This window comes from Vespa crabro, chromosome 24 (genome assembly GCF_910589235.1).
Source record: "Vespa crabro chromosome 24, iyVesCrab1.2, whole genome shotgun sequence".
Taxonomy (NCBI): domain Eukaryota; kingdom Metazoa; phylum Arthropoda; class Insecta; order Hymenoptera; family Vespidae; genus Vespa; species Vespa crabro.
In genome coordinates, this window is record NC_060978.1 from 3475766 (window position 1) to 3490440 (window position 14675).

General features: G+C 28.9%; 3 protein-coding genes and 1 long non-coding RNA gene across 12 annotated transcripts; 2 read left to right on the forward strand and 2 right to left on the reverse strand.

Annotated features, from left to right (window-relative positions):
• Nucleotides 1-936: 936 nt before the first annotated feature.
• Nucleotides 937-1785, reverse strand: LOC124432214. Its single transcript, XR_006944210.1, has 2 exons — nt 1648-1785; nt 937-1249 (listed from the first exon to the last, which is right to left on the reverse strand). It is a non-coding gene; the product is annotated as an uncharacterized LOC124432214 (long non-coding RNA).
• LOC124432209 (probable cytosolic iron-sulfur protein assembly protein Ciao1) lies at nt 1774-6120 on the forward strand. 8 transcript variants are annotated; one of them, XM_046980926.1, is made up of 5 exons: nt 1774-1858; nt 4381-4762; nt 4861-4975; nt 5058-5222; nt 5290-6120. In XM_046980926.1, exons 2-5 carry the CDS (start codon nt 4403-4405, stop codon nt 5556-5558), a joined length of 909 nt encoding a protein of 302 aa, XP_046836882.1. In that variant the 5' UTR covers nt 1774-1858; nt 4381-4402; the 3' UTR covers nt 5559-6120. The 8 variants fall into 8 exon arrangements, with proteins under 8 accessions (XP_046836882.1, XP_046836879.1, XP_046836880.1 ...); XM_046980924.1 differs by lacking the exon at nt 1774-1858 and adding an exon at nt 2002-2138; XM_046980925.1 differs by lacking the exon at nt 1774-1858 and adding an exon at nt 2145-2375.
• On the reverse strand, nt 5620-9013 carry LOC124432211 (repressor of RNA polymerase III transcription MAF1 homolog). Of its 2 annotated transcripts, XM_046980928.1 has the most exons (6): nt 8692-9013; nt 7960-8607; nt 7737-7886; nt 7376-7657; nt 7134-7253; nt 5620-7027 (listed from the first exon to the last, which is right to left on the reverse strand). In XM_046980928.1, the coding sequence occupies exons 2-6, from the start codon at nt 8040-8042 to the stop codon at nt 6955-6957; spliced, it is 708 nt and encodes a 235-aa protein (XP_046836884.1). In that variant the 5' UTR covers nt 8043-8607; nt 8692-9013; the 3' UTR covers nt 5620-6954. The 2 variants fall into 2 exon arrangements, with proteins under 2 accessions (XP_046836884.1, XP_046836886.1); XM_046980930.1 differs by having other exon boundaries at nt 7960-9013.
• Nucleotides 9014-10038: 1025 nt separating this feature from the next.
• On the forward strand, nt 10039-14353 carry LOC124432213 (metacaspase-2-like). Its single transcript, XM_046980932.1, is given in 10 exon segments — nt 10039-10748; nt 10823-10877; nt 10942-11085; nt 11182-11292; nt 11366-11543; nt 11545-12009; nt 12147-13435; nt 13517-13761; nt 13830-14020; nt 14182-14353. Coding segments are annotated over 10 exon segments (2775 nt in total). The 5' UTR covers nt 10039-10684; the 3' UTR covers nt 14215-14353.
• The last annotated feature ends 322 nt before the right edge of the window (nt 14354-14675 follow it).

Genomic DNA, 14675 nt, shown 5'->3' on the forward strand with positions numbered 1-14675 from the left:
CTATATATTGATTGCAATTCGCATTCAACATATAACAGCGGCGTGTATAAAGATGTTCGATTATTTGTAGCTTGTTGCGCAATGATTCTTACGAAATATCATTTGTATTTATTTTACTGATAATATAACTTTAAAATGTTAAAGCGAACGATAAAATCGAAGCCAGTGCATTATAATTAATTTGTGTGATTCTACAATTTTTGATAAATCAAATTAATACGATATTTTGGACACTCTGTTAGAGTATTTTTTTTTCAGGATACAAAAACTACATTGAAGTTTGAATTGATATCATGGAAAATTGGCCGACATTCGATGGGTGGTCGATGGTTAATTAAAGATCTTAGAAATATACTTTTTAAATAATAATTTGTGTACGATTATATCACAGTATTATACCAATATAAATATAATAATTCTAATGTAATCATTTTATATAGAAATTGAAATTTTAAGACTTTTTAACTATGAAATTATGAATTACTAGCATCTGTTCACTTTTCTTATAAGCACAATATTAAAACGCCGTATGTACATCGTTATTCATTCGATACCAGTTTATAAGTATGACATCATGAGTGACAAAGAGTGAACGGTTCATGTTCATTGATACAATTACAGGCAGAAATCTTTTTGAAGTTTTATAACTCAAATCTAATACAATTTTCACCCAAAAATGTTTGTAGCAAATGTAACATTTTAATTTAAGAATAAAGAAATTTCAAGTGTAACATTGTTCATTCTGCGATATCTAAGTTTTGTTCGAATATTGTGTTACATAGGATATACATACCCTTTTATACACGTACTTATGAGTTCAAATGCATGGTTAGAAACAGTACAATTAAGTGTATCCTCGCATAAGTATCGATGAGGGTGATGACGATGGAATGCAATTGAACGTGACAGTGAAGTGATCTGGTAGAGAGTGTATTCTTTGAAAAAAGAAAAAAAAAAAAAAAAGAAAAAAGGAGGGGATTGAATCAACTTTAGTACAAAACACCTAAGTATACCTTGTGTAAATAGATCAGATAAATATAACTAATGTTTTATAATACGTATAATCGAATGAAAACCTATTCGTTGTTTCCTATTTTCTTTTTGTTCTTTTTTATAACTTTGTAACAAAGTATTTTTGAGCCTTTATAAGTTATTGTCGCATATGAATCGGACGATGAATCGAATTATTCGACGACATATCATCGGACGATACTCATCCGACCGCAGAAGAATCTATTCCTCGATGATCCTTGGAAAAGAAGAAAAAGAGTTATTTTTTAATGAACGGTCACTAAAGTTAATTCGCAAAATTTTACTATCTTTTATAAATACAGTCTGTAGGAATATTTAAAAAAAAAAGCAATAAACTTTGCGGACAAACACTGACTCTAACGACTGCATTGCACGTCAGTCGATGCAAAATGACGAAATACGAACGAACATATACTACATGATGTTTTTATTTTAACGATGTAAACACTCGATTACTTCATTGTTACGCGGGCGATTACAATAAATTATATATAAAAAAAAAGTAGCATTTTGTAAGGTTTCTTTCGAAGAAAATAAAGCTTTATCGACAAAATTGGGGTCCTAGATTAAATCCGAAAGAACTCGTTCATTAAAATTGATCAAAAATGGACTCACTGTTGACGTAAACGTTGTTGTTGACATTTTTCGTGAAAGAAAAGTTTCATATAGTACGCAGGCAGCCCCTGGCGCCCTTGCGACAAAAGAGAAGAAATTCCTATCCCCACTACTGATTTTCAGATAAACATTTGTGTGTTGCGCGGCGCTTGTTACGTGAAATAATTAATGGCTTCCTTATATGACGCAGATTGCCTAATCCATTCGAAACGTAAGGAAATGCATTTCGCTTGCATGAAGCGGTAACTCATTCAAATATTTTCATGAGCTTTCGAGAAATGATTTTATAATAAACATAGAGAAATACATCGTTCTGTCGTTTGTCCTAATGGGTCTTGGAAATAATGTACACACGAGAGACGTTAGGTTATCACCTATAGAAATGTATAACATTGATAGGAAGGACGCAATAGTTGTTTATCTATCGCGCTTTTAGTTCATATTTTGTCCGTACCTGTCGCTGAAGTCACATACGCTGCGATCGAAAGGCGGTGAGCATTTTTCTCTGTCTCTTTGCTTATTTTGATTTTTCTTTACCTTATCTTCTTAATATAATGTATATCTTCTTGAGATAATTTATATCTTCATCTATATATGTATTTCATATTTCCATCTACATTTACGTATGATTACACGTGCATATGATCAGAATGATTTGAATATGAGCTTTGATTATCATTCGATGTTTTTAAAATAATCAATATTTCAGTGCTCAAAGTTCTCTTATGGTAAGTGTTGCGAAAATTATAATATTAATATTAATTCGTTAAATCCGTCGTAAATTTATTATAATTATTTTACTTCGATATTTCTTTCGATAAATTAATTTAATGGTTATGTACACGTAGCATACTATTTATGCGTAAAGGTAATGTTTTTATTACCTTATCTTCTCTTCTGCATTAATTGACCTGTTACATATTCTATATATTGTATTACGACGATGTAACTTATATTACATGTAAATTTTTTACATCGTTGCCTTTAACGTGTTAATAATTATTAATATGTCTTATTTACGCGTAAGGACGTGTAAACATTATATAAATGCAGGAGAATGTGCATTTTTTGTGATAAATGATTTAATAGATATTTTGTGATCAACGTTGTTTCAAGATTACTACTAAAAAAAAAGTAAGTCAAATATGAAATAATTTATTTGTTATTTTGTTGACTCTTTGATATAAGATTGTATGATACATTAGTAAAATATGCCTAATTCTTCGTATAAAGTAGTAAGAAATGTATTTTGATATAGGATTAATTAAAAAAAATATATATTATTAATAATTAATGAATGATAGAAGTGCAATACTTTGTAAACCGGAAAGTTTTTTTATTTCAGATAACAATGGGAAGCTTAGAATTAAAGCAAAATTTAAGTGGACATCGTGGAAGAGTTTGGAGCATTTGTTGGCATCCAAAAGGCACATATCTTGCATCATGTGGGGAAGATAAGACCATTAGAATATGGCAAGCAACAAATTCGAATTGGATTACAACTATGATTTTAACTGAGGGTCATACAAGGACCATTAGAGAAGTAGCTTGGTCTCCTTGCGGTAGTTATATTGCTTCTGCCAGTTTTGATGCTACAACAGCAATATGGGATAGAAGATCTGGAGAATTTGAATGCAATGCGACATTGGAAGGACATGAAAATGAAGTTAAAAGTGTTAGTTGGTCTTCTAGTGGACATTTACTCGCAACGTGTAGTCGTGACAAGTCCGTCTGGATATGGGAAGCAAAAGATGACGAATATGAGTGTGCTTCAGTCATTAATGCACATACTCAAGATGTTAAAAAGGTAAGTATTATAGTTCTAATATTTTTCCCTTTTTTTTTCTTTTTTTTTTCTTACGTATAATTTTTCAGAAGAAAAAAAAGAAAATCTCTCATTTAATCTACACATTCGTCTTCATTTATTTTTTATATAGGTAAGATGGCATCCTAATGAAGACGTTCTCGCATCCGCTAGCTATGATAACACAGTTAAAATATACAAAGAAGACATGATTGACAGTGACTGGACATGTATACACACATTAACTTCTCATACATCTACAGTTTGGAGTCTTTCCTTTGATAAAACTGGTGAACGTATGGTTACGGTCAGTGATGATAAAACTGTAAAAATATGGCAAGAATACAAATCCGGAAATACAATAGGAATTCCTACCGCTAATAATGATTCTGTTTGGAAATGTGTTTGCACTTTGTCCGGATATCATACAAGAACCATTTATGATGTGGATTGGTGCAAGATAACTGGATTGATTGTAACTGCATGCGGGGATGATATTATCAGAATATTCAAAGAAGAAAGTGATTCTGATATACATGAACCAACTTTTTCAATGATTTGTTCAATGAACAATGCACACACACAGGATGTAAATTCTACTCAATGGAATCCTGCTATTGCTGGTCAAATTGCATCAGCTAGCGATGATGGCCTAGTTAAAATATGGTTTTATAATGAATGAAATGTGTATTGTATCAATATATAATTAGTAATATAAAATTTGTTATTACCTATGTAATTTATATTTTTAAATATAATTGTTTACTATTAATGTAAACATTTGCATTATTATACCCTTTACTTATAAAATTATATTTTCATTATTATATTATTTGTATAATATTGAAAAATAATATAATATATTGATTCATTAATATTACAAATGTAATATTTGCATGGAGAAAAAAAAAAGAATCCTTTCATTTTAGATTTGCGATTATACGGAAATAGATGTTGCGGAAACTGCCTGCATTTGTATCAAATCAGAAGTTGTGCCTTTATACATTGATTCGACATAACAAGCAAATACCTACTATGACTGATATAAAACCTAGTAAAATTGGTTTACCATTGGAAGATATTGTGGACGTATTGCAAAAGTTTGCAAATACATCTTTGGCTGAACCTTGGGATAATGTTGGATTATTGGTTGAGCCTTCGTGTCCAAAACTTATATCAAACATTTTGTTAACAAACGACTTAACAGAAAATGTTATGAATGAAGCATTAGGCCTGTCGACAGATATGATAATTTCATATCATCCTCCAATATTTTACCCATTTAAATCTATAACCACGAGAACATGGAAGGTAACGGAAATATCGTAATTATTTTTACGAATAAGATTTATTTAATTTTTTTTTTTTTTTTTTTTTTTCCTTTTTTTAATCTATTTTTGTGTTTACAGGAACGTATAATCGCAAAATGTTTAGAGCATAAAATAGCTGTATATTCTACACATACTGCATTTGATTCAATAAAGGGGGGCGTAAATGACTGGTTGGCTTCAGCTTTCAATAATGGTTAAAAATATAATACTTTTATAATACTTTTCTATCATTATAACATTGTCAATTAACCATTATCCATAACGTATGATTACAGTGATGGATAGTTGTAAACCGATACAGCCAGGTGAGAACAAAGAAAATGGTATGGGTCGTCTGTGTACTTTAAAAAATGAAATACATATTGATGAAGCAGTAAACTTAGTAAAACAGCACACCAAGTTGAAATGTTTACAACTAGCTCGTGCTGTTTCACAATCAGGTATACCGTTATATGTAAAATTTAATTGAAATTGTGATAAAGTTATAAGTATTTATTATTTTTTCAGATGGCTTTATCAAATCTGTCGCTGTATGTGCAGGATCAGGAATAAGTGTTTTAAAAAATGTACGAGCCGATTTATATCTTACAGGAGAGATGCAACATCACGATGTGCTTGACGCTATTCATAATGGGATTTATGTTATTGTAACAAATCATTCTAATTCTGAACGTGGTTTCCTAGAAAGTTTTGCATCAACGTTATCAAATAGATTAAATAATTCTGTAAATGTTAATGTATCTATCGTTGATGCTGATCCTTTGGAAATCGTATAATTTAATATTTTTATACTTCATCATATAATTTTATATTCTTTTTGGATAACAAACATCATAGTACATTCATATCTTCTTGAAATATTTATTTCAAAAGTGACAGATAAACATATTGTCCAGTATAAAGTAAAGATTGAAGTAATTATATATTTCTAAATGTTGTACATATAGTAATTTTTCGGGTTTTTCCTACAAATCAATTATATTAAGCTGTATAAAAGAAAGGAAGAAAAAAAAAAGAAAAAAAAGAAAGAAAAAAATCCTCTACAGTACATACTAGAATGAAATATATATGTTAATAATACAAAATACGCTTTGTGTATTGGTAAGTAATTTGGCAAAGTGAATAATAGAATTTACTATAGCTTTCAAAAGCTATAACCTTAAGAAGAATAGATATGTTTTATCCTGTTTCACAGCATTTATCAGCCTACCTAATATCAAATTTATCATTACACTAAGAAAGTAACGATGCCCAAATTTAATACGTCATTATGGAATATGTAATATTGATATGTAATTGTAAGTAAAGGACAATGATAAAATGGTTACTTGACATCAATTATTCCGTAAATTAATTATCATTGCTCCATAAAGCATAATTATGAATTTTCCACTAAGAAGGATATTGTGAACTACTGATTTAAACTTTCCATAAAATTTTGATATTTTTTATCGTATATACACTTAAATTTGATAACAAAAATTTGTTTTTTTATCTTGTAGATTCTATTAAATAAAATCTGATATAGCTACTTATATTAAAATGAAAGTGCACTATATTGAGATATTGCACATCCAGAAAGCTTAATTACAATTATTAGAGCATAATTGGCATAATAGAATTAATTATTAATCACAACATTTTATGTTTGTGAGATCTAATTAAGCTATAAGGTAATTCATCACATTGGATAACAAAAAAGAATGTTACATAAAAATTTCTAAAGAAAATCAGATGCATTTCCTAGTAGGAAAAATGGTAAGATCCTTGTCTAAAAAACAGACTAGGCTTTATTAATATTTGTCACATTTCACTAAAAAGTAAAATAATCAAACTATTGTATGTACAATAGATGACAGACTGCGTGTACATTGTCAGTGCGTACACATGCTTGTTCAAATGAAAGAAAAATATATAATAAATATATCATGTGAAATGTAAAGCCAAATCAATTTTATATATATATATATATATATATATATATATATATATATATATATATATATGCATACATATACATATATACATACACGCATACACGCACACATAATCTTAAATTATAAACTGAATGTAAAAAGTTGTACATACAAAAAATACATGAAATTAATAATAATCTATCAAGAGAAAATGTAAAGTTTTAACTGTTGCAAACTGTGATCGTATATAAAAGATCTAATAACGATCTTCATCTTCTTCGTCCATCACAAAGTCACTACCTATGCCTGAATCTAATACATAAAGAGGGCTGAAAAGTAAAAGTAATGAAATTATATATGTGATATGTTCCTCACATGTGTATACACACACACACACACACACACACATATATTCAAAATAAATGTTATACTTACTTAATTGCCCTACATGTGAAAAAGACAATACGCTTCATTTTTTTATTGTAAAAGAAATAATTAAAAGACCACAGGCATCCATCTTCTCCAAATGGATCTGATGCAAAGTCTGGATTGTAGCTACAATATTTTTACATATTATATTACTTGTGTATGTGTACCCGAAGTAATGTTGTAGGTTTGTGCTCTGTTTCGTGTTTCATTTTTGCTGAATAGGAGAAACCATCTTCGTGTAATCTCACCTATAAATATCACATTCGCTCAATGATATTTCATCGTCGATAGCACCCCAGAGAGCAGAACGTAAAGTACGATAATGATCTCCAGCAGTTGCACTGAGATTACTGTCAACTGCATTCATTACCCACTGTAAGCTTGGTTCTTTACTAAATTCATGACTCTTAGCATCAGAAAAATCATAATCAGGATGAAAGGCTGAGTTTAAAGTTGCAATCAGATAGAATAATGTTTTCCTGCTTATTGTATCACATAAAGGTCCATCTTCATCACCAGAAACACTACGACTAAATATATATGAATATAGAAATAATATTAATTTATTAACTTTCAAGTAAACAGAGTGTACTTATGCCATATTAATACCTAAAATATCTTTGAGCAGGTGATGTTCCCAAAGATGTTTGTGGTGGCGATAAAGCTTGAAGGTCATGTGGTGTAACTCCTTGCTCTGCATTGAAGCGTTTGTACAGTTGTTTATCATTTCCTGCCATCTTACAAGAATAACTCTCAATCCTATAAGTAAAAAAAGGCAGTCACTATTGATATATTCTAATAATACATTTATATCATATTTTGTTTGGCATACCTTCCAATTATCTTGCTATCTCCGGTCTTAATGAACAAGGCACTGTTTATAGCTTCAAATCGTGTACTCTCTAGCAATTTCATTATGACAATACTGGTTTTCTTTGTGTTATGTAAAAACAGTAATTTTGTACTAGAGACTTATTGTGCATCCCTCAACAACAACACGGTGTTAGATCATTCGTGCTGCACCATCTTGGCGCAATAACTTTTCTGTTCTATCAAACTTGATTTGCTTTTCAATAACTCAATCAAGTAATTCAATATAAACGAAATGTTAAAAAACTTCTATGACTTCGAAGACTTATTGAGTTTCTGTTCATGTTTCTTAGGTGTATAAAAATTCCTTTCCTTTTTGAATGTACGAAATTAATTGTAGAGGTAATAATTTTTCCTCCGGCACTGAACTTGTACATCACAAATCACTGATGAAAGATTTAGAGGTGGACTTTAGGTACCCTTTATAGATTTAAATCGAAGATAGGGCTTTAAACGAAACGGTAGGTTGAACGAATTCAGTTCTTGCTCCCGTGTACTGATATGAAGAATACAAAAAAGACAGTTCAAAACGCCAATTGATTGTCTCAGGGGGAACTTATCTGTTGCCTTTTTTCTGTTCTTTTTTCCTGAATAGCCCACAAACGCGAAGCTGAATCAAAAAAATGGATATTAAGGAGGAGTCAAATGGTTTAAAAACCAAAATTGCTTTAACGAAACAGATAAAACTTCGTACGTCCGCTACTGTTGAAAACAATCCATAATCACGGACATTGTTGTCACTAAGTGGTAAAATAATCACGATCACCGTCAAGGATAATCACTTTTTTTCTTTTTCTAAAAATAATTGATTCCTATACTTTTATGTATATGTCACTTTTAAACAATATTACTGGTTAGAAATTAAATATAACTTGATATAAGTACGCAATTTACGTTTGTACGCAACAAAACAAATGTATGCGTTCTACGTGACAGAAATAGCATATGAAGCGCTGCAGCCTCCTTTTTCCCTTCGCCGTTCTGATTGGCTGACTTCTGCTTTGTAATCTATGTATACACACGTAGTCATATATATATATGTATATATATATATATATAATATGTTATGCGTGCCGTCCTTATACACATGCCTTTATCAATCTTCTCTTTCTATCCCTGATCGTTTCAACCTTATCCCTACTCTTATTTCAAACGTTCGAACCTTTTTCCCCTCCTGTTGCATTCTACAATGGTTCGCGCCAATTTCCCACCGCACACTATCGCACTTGATAAACAACATAGATATATTTTAAATACGGCATCACGTGATTACATATTCGATCATAAAATTATCCGCATATAAAAAAGATTCACCGATTTATTACAAAGTGAATTATTTATTTTTTCGATCAGAATAAAAGGCAAAAAAACGTAAAGTAAAAAGAAAAAGTAAAAATATAAACGCACATATGAAAAATTACATGACATCGATGTCCATTAAAGCTTATAAATTAGATTTTAATAATTATTGACGATTACAGGTATAATCATATAATCTCAATATTTTTCAATCAATTGCTATTAAGATTTTGAGCTCCATCTAGCAGTCAAGCGCTTAAACGAAAATATATTCTCATTCGTAAATACCATATATAACGCATGAAAAAAAAAATATATATATATATATATATACAAAAAAGCTGGATTATACGTACTATATGCGTATAGGTCATGTGGTAGAATAGAGCAAATAATGACAGCGATAACGGATAGCAAATGGCAATAAACAGTGGACAGTAAATATTGAAGTGACCGTTTAAAAGTATGAATTGACAAACTGGAGTTATAACTTCGGAATGTATGCATATGATTGGTGTACAGTGAAAAATAATAGTAACACCTGGCAGAATAATCTTTTCCAAGTCTTTCTTTTCACATGTCTTATTGTTTATCTGTCTACCCATTCATATTTTACAATACCAGTATCATTGTATGAATGTATAATATATAACAAATACTATTATTATATATGGCCTTGTTTATAACAATATTTCAAATGATATATATGTATATATATATATATATGTGTGTAATATATATATGTAATCATATAATTTTACGCGCAATAAACAATTATAACGGATATAAAAATAATTATAAATATGTTATATATATATATATATGCATCTATATTTGATTACATTGAATCTCATTATGTTCATACATATTATCTCGCGCATATAAGTTATTATTTTCAATATTAATTCTTTCCTGTCGAAGTCATAGATGTACCGACTTTTGCCACTATAAAACTATCCTTTAATCGTTTTAAGCATTAAGGTTTCCAATAACGATAACTGATTGACCGTACATACGTCACCCGTTGTACGAGTGAAAGTAATTCTAACGGGATACCCATGATTACGATTATCACAACGAGAGTGAATTCTTTTCTTAAAATTCTTAAGTCTCCTTTCTGTTCAATTTTTCATATAAATGACAAAAATGATAAATCTTTATAAATTAAAAATATTCTACCTAGATATATTCTACCTAGATGTAAATATTAAAAACATGTTTTCATAAAAAACAAAAGAAAAAGAATTAAGTGGACTGCAAGGATATCAATAGAAAAAAATGTAATCAATATACGTGGTTACATAATTTTTCATTTTTTATTGTATTACTGTTACATTAACTTTGGAAGTAAAAAGAGGTTTATTTAAATTAAAGAGAGTAATTGTGAAATGTATGATTATTTTAATATGTCATGTTTTGATGACAAAAGTGCACTTAAATTAAATATTAAAGGTAAATATGTTAGAACAAAATAATGTCACAAGTTATATTGCAATAATATTTCTATTTAATATATTTTACTGTAGTAAACAGTGAAAATTTATTACCAGTTTCACAAAAATACAATGTTGGATCGTTGAGGTAAGTAAGATAAACCTATGTTTTGTTTTTAATATATGTTAACAAAGCTTTGACATAAATTTAGAGTACCTGAAGATCCATCATGGCCAAAAATTCCACCACGTAAATTATTAGATGATGCTGATGACATAATTCATCCTCCATGTGTTATTACATTAACAGGTACACCTAGGAGAAGTCGTACTGCAGTACACACACCACAATGTCAGTAAGTGATATATTACAAAAATAACCTCATAATTATAATAAGATTTTATAAAATATTTTTACAAAATACATGTTAGGGATTCTTTTAAAATTATAGATCATTCAAAACAATGGAAATGAAAGGTTTTAATTCTTCTGCACATCAATTAACACTACCAGTTAATACGATAAAAAGGAAATCTGGTTCTTTAGATCCTCGTTTTAAGCGGTACAATGTTTTACAATATACAAAATGGATGTTTTGCATTTATAGAATAATTTATTGAACTATTATTTTATAGTGTAACTGCAGTTCAAAGTCAGACTACACCAATAGAATCTATTAAACGATATAATACGTCGAAAGAATCACGACAGAGTGCTTTTAACTTAGAACAATCACTATCTCCCTGTGAAATCGTGAAGAAAACTGCTTCTGGAAAAAACTTAAATATGTACAATTTATTTAATTATTAATAAGAAATATTTAATTTTGGTTGTAATTATAACAATAGGTTTTACAACAGACTTCGTGGCATCTAAAATATATATTTTATATAGCCATCAGATAGCACAAGAAAGTATAAAGAAGCCAGAAAATGAAGAGATCATTGAAAATAATAATAGTCATTTCGTGCAAAAACTAGACAGAGATAAAAAAAGTAATGTGGAAGATAACAACAAATTAGAATGTAAACTTAATCTAGCAAAGGATCATAATACAAATAATTTTACCAATATAAATAATATAAGTAAAATAGATTCTATAGAGATCCACGAAAATGTTGATCCCATTTCAGAAAAAACTAATAATATCATAGAAAAGGAAATATCCATAGGTGAACAAATATCAACCTCTACCTATAATGAGAACTGTATATTAGAAACTAAAACAAAGAATGATTTAAGTGTGCTATCAGAAAATCAATCATTACTATCTGCTAATGTATGTATTAATACATTCAGTATTTATACGATTTATGTATCTTATTAACGTCTTTATAAATTTTGCTAATGTAAGTAGTGGTAGATTATAAATCAATAATATGACATATTAATCAAGAAAAATTTATATTCATTTAGGAATCCGATGGTCAAATTTTACTTGTAATGAAAAAGAAAGTACAGTCTTTACCTCTTAACAAAATACCTAGTCCTATACCTCAGTATACAACACAATGTTACAATGTACAAGTACCAATAATTACATATCAAAATATACCTCTACAAATATCAACTTGTACGTCAGGGGACATCAATATATCCCCTTGTATTGGAAGTACTTTGCCAACAACTGACTTATCTGGAACTACGCAATTTAAAATAAAACATAAAAATTCAGACGTTCATACATTATCGCTAGAAAAACAAAATTTCGACAGTCTACAACAAAAACATGAATTAGTAAATACTAAGAACACTGATACTACAGACATACAAGAAGCTCTTATTTTAAATAAGAAAATAGAGGATAGAACTTCAGAGCAGCCCACAGTTGAAGAAAATTATTATGAAACTTCCTCTTTACCAAACAATGACAAAATCTATATTTCCGTTGATAATAATAATACTTTTAATTGTTCTAACGATCATATGAATGTTACATCGCATCAACAGCCAACAGAAATCAATGATTCAAATCCTTATATATCTACCAAAGTTCCAAATTTAAAAAAATTTACTTTAACTCAACGGCGTAAAATAAGATCTGAACAGAATTTGTTGCAAAAAGAGAATATAAATATTAAAAAGCTCTTTCAATCTTCAGAACCATATATTACATCAAGGCGAAGGCGAATAAAGGCAAATTTTTCAAAAAAAGCAAGATTTTGCTTTCAAAAAAAATCTAGATCCGGAATAGTAAATTCTAATTGCACTTTATTATGGCCAGGCTATCAGCGAACAAACTGTAAACACGGTCAAACATTTTCAAAAGTTAAACAATGTACAAAAGAAAAAAATTGCCATTACTTAATGTTAAAGAAAGAAGAGGATGAAAGGAAGAAAGATATAAATACGGATTGCATTAAAATAAAATCTTTAGTTGAAAATCCTATTGTGTCTTGTGATCTCTTCTGCCAGCAAAAAGAGGAAAATAAATATAATAGTCCTATAAAAATATCTCTTAAAACACAAGAATTATTAAATAAAAGTTATCTAGAATATTATAATAATTTAAAACAAAAAAGAGGCAACATAGAAAATATACAAGAAAAATATTTTCATAAAGTGGGCTTAGAAACTCCTTATAATAAAAGAAGAAAAAACAAAGCATTCTGTAATAATATTTATAACGAAGAAGGAAAATTCAATCCAGAAATGCAAACGATAGAACAATGTTCGGCCTTGTCGAGTATAATTAATAAAAATCTGTAAGTTTTACATTATGCATGTTCGTATATGGACACAAATAAATAGTTATGTGGATACATATACAAATCAATATTATTTAGGGATTCCACTCTGCGACGCTCAAGTGATACAACACAAACAAAGCAATTATATGTTAATAGAAATATTAGGCCACCTTTAAATCCGACTGGAGGAGGTACTCAAAATAAAACCGTACAAAACATGCCTTCTAAGATAGCTGCGGATATTTATGATAATTCCATCACATCGTCTACATTTATACATAAAGTTAAACATAAGAAGGAAAAATGTATTGAAAAACGATTTATAAAATTAAAAACCATTGGTAAGCGTGTGTAATATTTTACATAAGATAAATTCTAAAAAACATTTGAAAAATACATTTGATTTCAGTATTTTTTGGTACTATTATGTATGCCTTGGTTGTATTCTTACCTATGATCTATGATTACTTCTTTTATGAAGATTATGATGATTATGAGGACTTCACGTATATTGAACTCATAACAAATTATGTGATTTCATCCTTTAAAGGAGCTCTTAATAGTTTCTTTAATACATTTTATAGAATTTTTTTCCAACCGGTAAGACTTAACAAAAAACATTAATTTTGAGGAATGTTTATAAAATATATAAAGCAAATATTTTACCTTTTGATCGTTAGAATTTTATGATAATACATAGTGGCATATATAACAATTAAGAATAAGTTATTAAAATTTCTGTAGATTTTTGTCATTTTCAGCGTGCCTGTAGGAAATGTAACAGCATATCTTAATCTCTTACTAATGATTATTTCGTTATATACAAAATGAAAAATGAAACGTTTGTAAAACGAAAAGTATTTTGACATATTTTGTTAATTTTATATAAAGATTCTTTTATATATGTATAATAAAAAATTTGATTAGTTCTTGATAAATATTCTATAATATAAATGTAAATAAACTAGACCTGTTTTAATTTTCCAAATAGATGATTTAAAGAACCAGAAAAAAGAAAAAAAAAAAAAAAAAAAAAAGAGAAACAGCACGACTTGTAATAAAATAAAGAAGACAAAACAATTGAAATGTAAGAGCGTTTTTCGTCTTGAATTACTAAACACCTATCGACTGTTCATTAATTTTTCTCTAAAATTTTTCTCAGCCTTAAGGGTTAGTAATACTTTTTCCACTAGAAAATACGTAACTATATAGGAATCTTTCTATTAATCGCAGAAGGGAGTAGCCGTAACCGTAT

Coding starts and splice junctions, on each gene's coding strand:
- LOC124432209 (XM_046980918.1), top strand. Junction 3,455..3,584: donor ATACTCAAGATGTTAAAAAG/GTAAGTATTATA, acceptor TTTTTTATATAG/GTAAGATGGCATCCTAATGA.
- LOC124432211 (XM_046980928.1), bottom strand. CDS start 8,042: ATGAAATTGCTAGAGAGTACACGATTTGAAGCTATAAACAGTGCCTTG. Junction 7,658..7,736: donor CCTGCTCAAAGATATTTTAG/GTATTAATATGG, acceptor ATATATATTTAG/TCGTAGTGTTTCTGGTGATG. Junction 7,254..7,375: donor AGCGAATGTGATATTTATAG/GTGAGATTACAC, acceptor AAAATATTGTAG/CTACAATCCAGACTTTGCAT.